This window comes from Antennarius striatus, chromosome 21 (assembly GCF_040054535.1).
Source record: "Antennarius striatus isolate MH-2024 chromosome 21, ASM4005453v1, whole genome shotgun sequence".
NCBI classification, from domain to species: domain Eukaryota; kingdom Metazoa; phylum Chordata; class Actinopteri; order Lophiiformes; family Antennariidae; genus Antennarius; species Antennarius striatus.
The window spans coordinates 14,611,829-14,621,862 of NC_090796.1; the positions used below are offsets into that span (position 1 = coordinate 14,611,829).

At 43.4% G+C, this 10,034-nt stretch overlaps 1 protein-coding gene across 3 annotated transcripts in view; it reads right to left on the reverse strand.

Moving 5' to 3' along the window:
• Nucleotides 1-5,422, reverse strand: part of sdk2b (sidekick cell adhesion molecule 2b) — a 188,861-nt gene extending 183,439 nt beyond the window's left edge. For all 3 annotated transcript variants that reach the window (XM_068305660.1, XM_068305659.1, XM_068305658.1), the window contains exon 1: nucleotides 4,830-5,422. In XM_068305660.1, coding sequence (XP_068161761.1) covers nucleotides 4,830-4,917 — 88 coding nt within the window. In that variant the 5' untranslated portion in view covers nucleotides 4,918-5,422. The remainder of the gene's footprint in view (nucleotides 1-4,829) is intronic.
• Between the last annotated feature and the right edge of the window lie 4,612 nt (nucleotides 5,423-10,034).

The window sequence follows — 10,034 nt, forward strand, 5'->3', positions numbered from 1 at the left end:
CTGAAAGGAACTTCAAGCAGCTCATTTAACAAGGACCCTTGTCCATTTCATCAAATAGCAAGACCCCCCCCCCCCCCCCTTCCCAAACTGGCCTCTTTTTCAAAGTCCACACAATACGGAACCCAAATTAATGAGCAGGCAAAGACAAATAGGACAGCCCTGGCAAAACACTAACCAGACTCATGTTCCAGGCACTGGGTAAATGGCAGGAGCTAAAAAAAATATATAAAAAATAAAAATAAAAAATGAATCAGAGAGCAACATCTTCATTTTCTTGTTCTGGTCAGGCTGACTAGGCTGCACAATTCTGAGATAAGAACAGAAATAGTCAGCTGAAGGACGGCACCGTTTTCATTAGCATCTTACCCAGGTTAGCTCATGTCATGTCTTCCTTTAAAATTAAAAATGACACGCACCCAATATCAGCTAGGTGAACGTTTTTGCCAAAAACCGTGTTCGCCGCCGTCTTCTGCCAACGCCAGCTCATTTCCCAGGCATCAAAGAGATTCCACATTCACATCGATTACGGCGGAATTTAAACAGCCGTTCTAACAAGTCTTTGATACCGTAAACATGCAAAGTAATCCAACATTTTCGGATGACTCGGATAAGGTTGAGCAGCATATTAATTGCAGCGGGGGGGGGAGGGGAGGCGATCGTTCTAGATTTGGCAGGTTGCAGCGGCGTAGATTAAAGCTCGATAAAGCTGCAGACAAAGACGGTCGACACGTACTCTTTTACACACATATTCGATAATACCTTCATCCCTGTCCTCCTCAGACACGCACACATGGCTGCACAGAAAAAGCAAGCATCATCATAAAAGTGAAAATGAGGACACAGCAGTCGAAGCTCTGGGAAGGTAATGATGACACTCTCTTGTCATATATATTTATATTGATGAACAAAGCCTTTTTTTTTTTTAAAGTCAAATAAATAAATAAAAAATGCTGCTTTCCATGCATATTGATGAACACAAGTGCCGGAACAACGATAAAATGCGACTCCGGTAATAAATAGAAGCCTGAATTGATTATCTTCTGGTTCCATTACTGTTTCTTGTGGGAAGAGGCCTGAGCTTCCAGGAGGTGGTGTTGTGTTGGTGACTTAAAGAGGTGAGACGGTCACTAATGGGATCTTTAAGACTCATTTAAAGCTTCTTAAAGCATCACCTTTTGACAACAAGCTGGAATTATGTACTGTAAGGAATGTGAGTCCATAACAGGATTTGTGCTTCTGAACTAGAATCTCCTGGAAGGTTTGCCAGCAGCATCATCATCATCATCATCCGCTTTCTCCTGGTCATGTGACCTTCGTCAGATCTTATATGTTACCGAATGACAACGGTTCAAGTCAGCGATGAAACATTTATATTTATAAATTCAGTTTCTTCCACTAAAATGAATGTGTTTTGTGGGTTTCCTTGTTAGCTGGTGTAAAATCATGAACATGCTATTGCTCTAATTTTATTTTCTGGGGCATTGTGTTGAATTTAAAGCACCCCAAGTGTAACTTTAAAACACTCTCTTTGAATCATTCTGAAATGGGGCCCAGATCCATTAAAAAAAAAAAAAAAAAAAGTAGTAAGAGGTGCGTTGAAATGAGAAAAAAAACACTACAGTTGTAATAATGGCTGCAGCTCTCCTTTGGACGTGTCACTACCAGAGACCTTGGGTGGGAAGTTTTGTTTTATTGAGCCGAGCAGAGTGAAACTCTAATCATCCCCCTGGGAAATATATCACTGGACTTTGACCATGAGTTTTCTCGCCAGTCCTGAATACTAAAAATGATATGTTGTGACCTTTTTTTTTTTTTTTCTGTAGCACTTGGCCCCGGACAGATCTGGGACAGTCTTTCTTTTTATTTCAACTCATTTCACAGGGCGCACAGCTGCTACACGGAAACACTGACCCCCCCCACCAATCCATCTATTAAGACGTGCGATCAAATCAGGACACTCGTTTTTGTTATCACCCTCCCGTTTCCGGGGTGTCGCTCAAACTCCATCAAGTTCTTCTACCTGCGGATGTGTCTCGCTTTCAGTTTCGGTCAAATCCGTCGTGTCGGTTTAGAAATAATCCCAGGAATTACGCGTGTGTTTGCTGTCAAGAGTTGGATTGGTTGTTAGTAGCCCCCGAGGGAAATTCCCAAAATGGAAAACAGGAAACTGTGGCTTTTCCAGAATGTCGGTTTTCCCTGCGCAGATCCAGGTTCGAGGTTTTTTGTCTTCACCATCAAAGTGTTTCATTACTTCCTGTGAGACGAGAACGAGGGACTAGTGAGCTGATTTTAGATTCCTGAATTACTGTCCCAGTCTGGCCCTGATTCTACTGCTGCTGCTGCATGAGGGTGACTCATATTAATGATCAAAAGTGGATTTGATCAATAATCTTGATTTGTGCCTCAGACATCCGGCTGTTTGTGTCGGAGACGACGATTGGCCTCTCGAGGTCTCAGGTTTATGCCGACACGACGTGTGGAGACACACACACAGAAACAAACACCACGTTTTGATAGTGAACGTGTCCGTTTAGTGAAAACCAATCACGATGGCGGCGGTGGGAATCCCCCCCCCCCCACGTTTGACCACACCTTCATATTCTCTTGTTCTCAAACTGCAGGATTTCCCTTCTAAAGACGCAATTTCACCCCAATCTGGTCACGGATTCCAGATGGACACCCTTGACTTGAAGTCCAAGTCAGATAAAGTACTCTAAAAAGCGAAAAATGTAGCCGGTTAATCCTGCAGACACACGCAGAAGGACTTACGACATACGTGACATACCAACAGTATCCTCCTCTGTCGCCCACCATCCAAAATTGACATTTTAAGGAATGACAAACTAAAAATATTCTGGGTAAATTAACATCCGTTCTGCACAATGACGCCAATGGAGTTGGCCTTCCAACAAGACGTTACAGCATATTTTTTTGTTGTTTTTCCTGATAAAGGATGTTCTCCTTTCGTTATAACAAGTCGTTTTTTCAACGGACCGGTTCATTAAAATGTGGCCCTGACCAGACGTGTCCATCCAGAAGGCACGCCACCCGCCTCGTGTTCTTTCATCATCACATGGAAAAGAGAGCGGGTCCACGTTGGCGTCGTTTTCAATGAGCTGGACCCTGAGTCCAGTCCGAGGATAGTCCAATTAAATCCAACATTTTTTGTGACCTAGGAGCGACTGTGGAAATGAAATTTGAGGGGGGACACCGCCAAGAAAGAGAATGTTTTGTTTTATGGGGTTTTTTCCTCACTTATATAGGAACATACGAGTCTCATTGATGCTGTATCGCTTTGTGTGACCAAGCCTGCTGTTCCAAAAGAACAGCAGGCGGAGTCTTCTCACCAGGCCGCTGCTGTAAATAAAATGCTCTTCTCCTATGGTAAATAAGCATAAGAGGAAAGAGAGTGACAGGAATCCTCCAGAGAGAGATACAGCTGTGGATTCTCAATCCTGAGGACACACAAGTTATCAATCTCCTGTAAATGTCAGGCGGTATCCACCCGCATGAATGATGGATATCTGACTTGTTTGTGTTTTTTTTTATTTTATTTTCCCCTACATCACATGATGATGTGCGAGCATCACCGAGGGCTTTTTGCAGAGAGGTAATCCTCTCTTCTTCCTGTGGCAGCAACACCTGAAACCCAATTATTAAAGTGGGGAGGAGGGAGGAGAGAGGAGGTGCAGCAGGGGAGAAAGAAGTGCAAGAGTGCATTTTTACCACCTGTCACCATACAAGTGTCAGTGTCACCTACAATTGGTACCTCCAGTTTGTCAATGTATCTTGTATTTTTTACAGTGAACACGTGTAAATTGGAGGTTTTGGAGGGAAAAAAATTGGAAATATCAGCAAAACTCCACGTTTCCCACTTCACACCCAGCGTGGGTTTAAGTGTGAAAGGTGGGGAGGCTCAACTGAGGAGAGGACAATCATCTTTAATTCATTTACTGGTATGTCCCATCGATTTGGTTCAATGCTGGGGAGGGAGGCAGCAATTAAACCGGATTGGACTGAAGACCTCCTGCAGCCTTTTTTTTTTTTTTTACCCACCATCAAACTGAAAGCTCTTTTCATCAGCGCTCCTTTTCCACACATCCACAAACTGTCGTTAATGACATCATTATTTCCATTACCCACGAGGAATAGCTGGATTAAAATGAAAAGAGGCATACAGTAGACTGTAGACAAGCCTCTGCAGGAACATGACGCGGATCTACTTGGGATTAATGCGTAGAGGATCGGAGTCTCGATACAGTCACTGGGCTACTCGTGAAAAACAAAACGCCACACTGCTTAATTCTGAGAGAAACCATTCATTTTTTTACATTTTACGCACGCAAGATTTCACGTTTTCTTTGCGCCAAACTTTAACTCCATGAAGTGAATTTATTGGTAATCTGGGGTCTGGTTGCATATTTGAGTCGAATGTAAGTTTAATGTTTTTCAAAACTGTCCTTATAGTCCAACCACAGCAGCATATGGTTGCACTTTTCCTTGCGGTTGTATTCGATGAGATCAGCACGTCACAAAGTTCAGGTTTGGGTGAACTTCAGGGTTATGAGGATGATCACGTGATCGGGTGTCGTAGTAAACGTTGAGTCAAGGAAATAACGGCAGTGAATGACCGCCGGTGTGAAATGTGTCACCATCCTGCAATTAAGACGCGCGTACGCGCCGTGCGTCCCTGACAGGGCTGCGCGCAAAAAGAAAAATGAACACATCTCCGATCCCATGCAACCAGAACGGACAGCGAACATAGAGAGGGGTGCCTCACGCAGCAGTGTGCGTGACTGATGACTAATAGGCACCGTCCACCTTCTTACCTTGAGCTTGCGTGGAGTGGATGAATACGGAGAGAGATAAAATCCATGTTGCGCGCCACATCAATCTGCTCCAGGAGTCCTCAAACATTGTTCCAAATCGGGTAGATTGGACAACAAGTGCCAGGTGCGCTGGAGGCGTCCTACCGTGTCCGAATCCCGGTGTGGTCCAGTGGTTGTCAGCCTGATTACCGGGACTCTCGTTGTCTTGAACCCGCTAGAGCTGATCGCTCCAATTTGAGAGCGCACAGCTCAAGCAGCCAACGGAGAGAATTCAGTCTTTTGCTTGACACTTCAAACTTGCGCCAGTTCCACAGTCTCCTTGTGATGGTGTGATATTTCCCCCTCAGAGTGCCAAAGCAGCAGCCTGGTAGTTGGCTTCTTCTGAAGTATGTGATGCTACTCAGTTAGATCCCAGATTAAATCCAAACACAGTCCATTTCTCGCCGCACCTGTAAGAAGGCGAGCCGCCTCTCACTTTTTCACCGATACTTCTTTCATTTTCATTTTCTTCTTCCCCTGCGTCTTAGTTTAAACTTCCTTCTTGCTGTCGGTAACAGAGTGGACAGTTTTTTTTTCTTCCAACAGCGGCGCAGAGACTTTCACTCGTATCCAACCCCGCAAGCTCGCTGTCAAGGTCGGAGATGCAGTTTGACAGACGCGCCGGAGACAAGAGAGAACGACGGAAACGGTGGACAAAGTGGTCGGAGGCTGCCGTGGAGAAGAGCCCGGGCTGCCGGTGTGTGTGTGTGTGTCGGATGATGAGGACGAGTCCCGGGTTCTTCATGAGGGGGGTATTTGATTCTGATGCTCTGGCAGTGCAGCGCATGTTGCCACCACGCGGCCGCGCGTAAAAGCGCACCGCGCTTTGCACCACTGCCAAGTGCAGGATTTCCAGGAGAGGATTTCATTTCTTTTCACATCAGAAAAAAAAAAAGGTGGAATAAATGCAGCCCTTTGTTAAAATGATTTATGGTGCTTGTTTTTTTTTTTCATCCAGGGTTTGGAGTGTTGCGGTGCTGAAAGCGCCTGAGGAGAATCAATATTTCTGTGTCTGAATTTATTGACCATCCAGTATTTTTATCCTTCATTGCATTGTTACGTGAATTTATATTTTTGCTGCATTTAATACTTACATGGTTTATTCTTTGTGTTTACGGCACCTATAAACACATTCTGTTCTTTTTTTTCTTTCTTTTTTTGCATGTGGAATGTAATTCTCCACTCCGTTCCAGGCGCATGACGTGAATACAAAAACACACAATTGGCTTTTGCGAAGGCTCTGCACAGCCCGGACTGAAAAGCGGTCTGCGCTATCTTGTGTTCAGGGGGGGGAGAGGGGAAGGGGGGAGGTGGGATAAGGAGGAGAGGGTGAGGAATGAATGAGGGGGACAGAAGTATGAGCAGAGAGAGAAAGAGAGAGAGGAAGAGGAGGAGGAGGAGGAGGAGTTGATAGGGAGTGACTGAGCAAATGCTGTTTCCAAAATGACAGAAGCAGTTAGGCAGAAGCTAAGAGACGGAATGAGAGAGCATGACAGAGCAAATGTCCCTGTCTTTAAAATGGCTCTGCCTTGCCAAGAGAAAGCAGGAGTGCTTAATGTGTGTCGTGTTTTGTTTTGTTTGTTTTTTTGTTTTTTCTGAATGGCAAGTCTCAACTGAGCCACCACAGGGCAGTGAAGAAATAACGCACCATGCGTAAAAGCTGCGTAAAAGTTAATAAAAACATAGGACAGTTTTTTAAAAAAACAACAACACAGTAACCAAGACAGAATGCATCCACCAGTACGATTTCTCAGAGCACAACGGGCTTTAAAGTCAGCGAGGGGGGTGGGGGGGGGGTCATTTAGAAAAAAAAACCCTGACTCAGCAGTTTGAGCCACAGCCTCCCTTAGCGCAAGTGGGATGGCTATTTGTTTGTGTGGCTTTTAATTTGTCCACTCCTCTGTAGATGCCAGCAGCTGCAGGGCAGGGGCAGTTGTGAGACACACACGCACACACACACACACACACACACACACACACACACACACACACACACACACACGTTGTAGTCCATTGCAAATGATTGTTTTTCTGAGTGTGATTCTTCCAGTTTTGACACTTTAACAATGTCGACTTCACCATCTGTCATAACTGGTTTTCTGAGTCTCTCTCTCCTCTCTCTCTCTCTCCTCTCCTCCTGTGTGGAGAGCAGAGAGACACAACATAATTGTAAATGACAGGGAATCTCAGTACGGCCTCTCACACTGCACCGAAATGAAACGAATGCACATAAATTAAGGAAATAAGATAAATAATAAATACGATTTTAAAAATCGTGTTTCTTTCAGAGGTAAAAATAAGGAATACATTATAATTACAGTACTGTATGCTGGAGAACAGCAAGTCTTATCCAGGACGTTTAACAGCTCCTGTCGTGGTTGAATGATGGTTAGCTGTGAGCACAGGTGCCAAAGCTGCGGTTTTTACGCTTCCATCTAAACAGTCTATTTATCCTACTTTAGAATTAACCACACAACTGGTGATGAAGAGGACTCAGAGTTATCTTCAGCAGACTATAATTATGTCAAGTTGCTCTGATGTTCGCCCTGGGCGTCCATATTTAACTCCTTAAACCAGATGATCCGAATTTTGGAGCAAAAACAGCAAAGAGGGCAAACAAATGTGGATGTAAAAGAAGAAAACACATTTTGTTCTGAAAAGGGGGCCATCCCAAAGTAAAGCCAATTAAAATTAAGATGCATGGGATGCATATTTATTTTCTTCTTCTTTTTTAAAAATGTTTCTAACATTCAGCCTTTGATTAGTATATGAAATAAAAACAGTAATTTTAGGAGGAAAGACAAAAAAATCCAGTTACTGCCCGTTTAGCTGTGATTTCAAGTTTAGAATCTCGAGTCGATCGGCTGAAACCTGTACAGAAAGCATCAGCCGTTACTATGATAATGAAAACTGCTAGTCAATAATAAAACATAAAAAAAACTTTAACACACCTTCAAACTACATGGATCTTCAACACAAATAATAAAATACACCTCTTTCATTTCTAAAAAAAGGCACAGAGATATGAAACTGACTTTTCCGAGACCTGGAGTCAAGCATCAGAGGAGGAGGAGGAGAGGAGTCTTTAGTACAGTACAATAAAAAGCATCAACGTTTAAAATCATGTGAAATACTCTGAACCAATACCTCTAATCAAAAAAAGCTTGTGGCCTCACCTTGGCCTGTTTTTGAGCATTTCAAATACACACGTAAACTCATGGAGTCGTAATAGAAAAGAAAATATCGGAGAAATGTTCTGTTGGCTGCCCAGAGAGAGGTCAGAGCTGCAAGCAGAAGAACAACTGGAGGGAAGATGCTCAAACGCTTCAAAGTGATCTCAAGTCTACCTGCTCTGTCTTTCACACACACGCACACACACACACACACACACACACACACACACACACACACACACACACACACACACACACACAAATGCATTCATTATAACTTGAGGGCAGCACTAGATGCATTAACCTCCAATCAGATTTTTACGATAGGCCATAACCCGTCCTGAAAAAGTGGACGCAGGGGAGCAGGCACAGGTCCGATCACTCGAACTGCATCTCGCCGCCATCGGTCAGACGTTGTTCACGCCGTTAACGCGTCTCTCTGTCAATTAGCACCCAATTAAGAGGAGACATAAAAGGAACAGGGAGCGGCGTCTTAACCAAAATGGATGCTCATCCTCTTTTCGCACCGTTTTTGACCGATCTCGCTGGAGGTTTAATGAATCGGAACGAGCTGGGGGATAATGGGAACGGGAGCTCGGTGGGAGGTCGATGGGGTTATAAGTGTTGCTTATTACCTCCAAGGCCAATTACAATAAAGAGCTGTCATAGTAGTCTTCTGGCAGAGGAAGACTCATGCTCTCCAGCGGGGGCTCGACTGGCCGGATGAGCAACACCCCGAGCAACGCAAACACGCCGAACTGAAGGAGGCCTCATTTAGAGGGTTATTTATCCTCCGCCGTCTGGGTCCGTTTCCTGCTGTTAATAAGGGCAGGAAAGTCAGACTGGTGTTCACAAAGAGATTTGACTTCAACACGATCGTCTAAAACACATGTGACAAACTCAAGGCCCGGGGGGCCAAATGTGGCCCGCCTCATCATTTTATGTTGCCTGCAAAAGCATAAAAAGTCAGTGTCTAAAAATGAATCAAAAGTGTGTCAAAAGTGTGCTTTGAGCAAAACTACATTTCCCACAATGCAGTATGAAAGTCCGTTTCAACACTGACAAAAACATTTTGAACAAAGTTAATGTCCTAACTTGTGTTTGATGATATTTTTCTTTATTCTCTTGGAAAGTTTGATCCTTGATTGATGGAGTTCTGTGGGTTTAATAACTTAATAAATTAAAATGATTTATGTTATAACAGAGAAACAAACAAACACAGTTTTTTTTGTGTAACTAATGTTTGTAACTTGAGTAAGTAATACATTCAGAGTTATTTAACATTAAGGAGTAGTTACATTTATTTTTACATTACATTGAGTTACATTTAGTTACATCTTTAAGTTACATCTGGCCCTTTGAGGGCAGCCGTTTTGCTGATGTGGCCGTCGGTGGAAAGGAGTTTGAGGGCAAACAGCATTAAAAACTGACATTTAGAAAAACTTGATGGACTTGGTTTGATTTATGCAGGGCTCTTTTATTTTGGGCTTTCTGACAGATGGATACAAGTAAAAGAAGAAGGCAGGAGTGTTCATTAGAGATAGACAGAGGGTAAAAGAGGAAAGAGTAGCAGAATTGTTAGAAATAAGACAGATGGTCAAAATAGAAAAGAAATATGTTCAACGCAACCTTGGCAAAGGAAAGCGTGTGATGTAGAGAAAGCTAAAGAGGGCAGGTGTAGGAGTTAGTGAAGATAGGGAGGGATGCGGTTCGAGAAACAAACATGAGACAAAGCGGATTAATAACACAATCAGGCCATAAATCCATTCAAATATCCCAGACAAAAAAAAATACACACCGAAAAGAAACGATGACTCCAGGAGCAATATCAGTCTAAAGGTTTTCACACCCTAAATCCTCCCCCTGAAAACATTTTATTCCAAAATGGTATTGAGCCACAACGTGTTTTGGTTTTTTTATACGAAAATTCATCGGCTGCCTGAAATAAAACGGAAGCAAACAGAGTCGTTTTGCGGCGTTAATACCAAAAGTG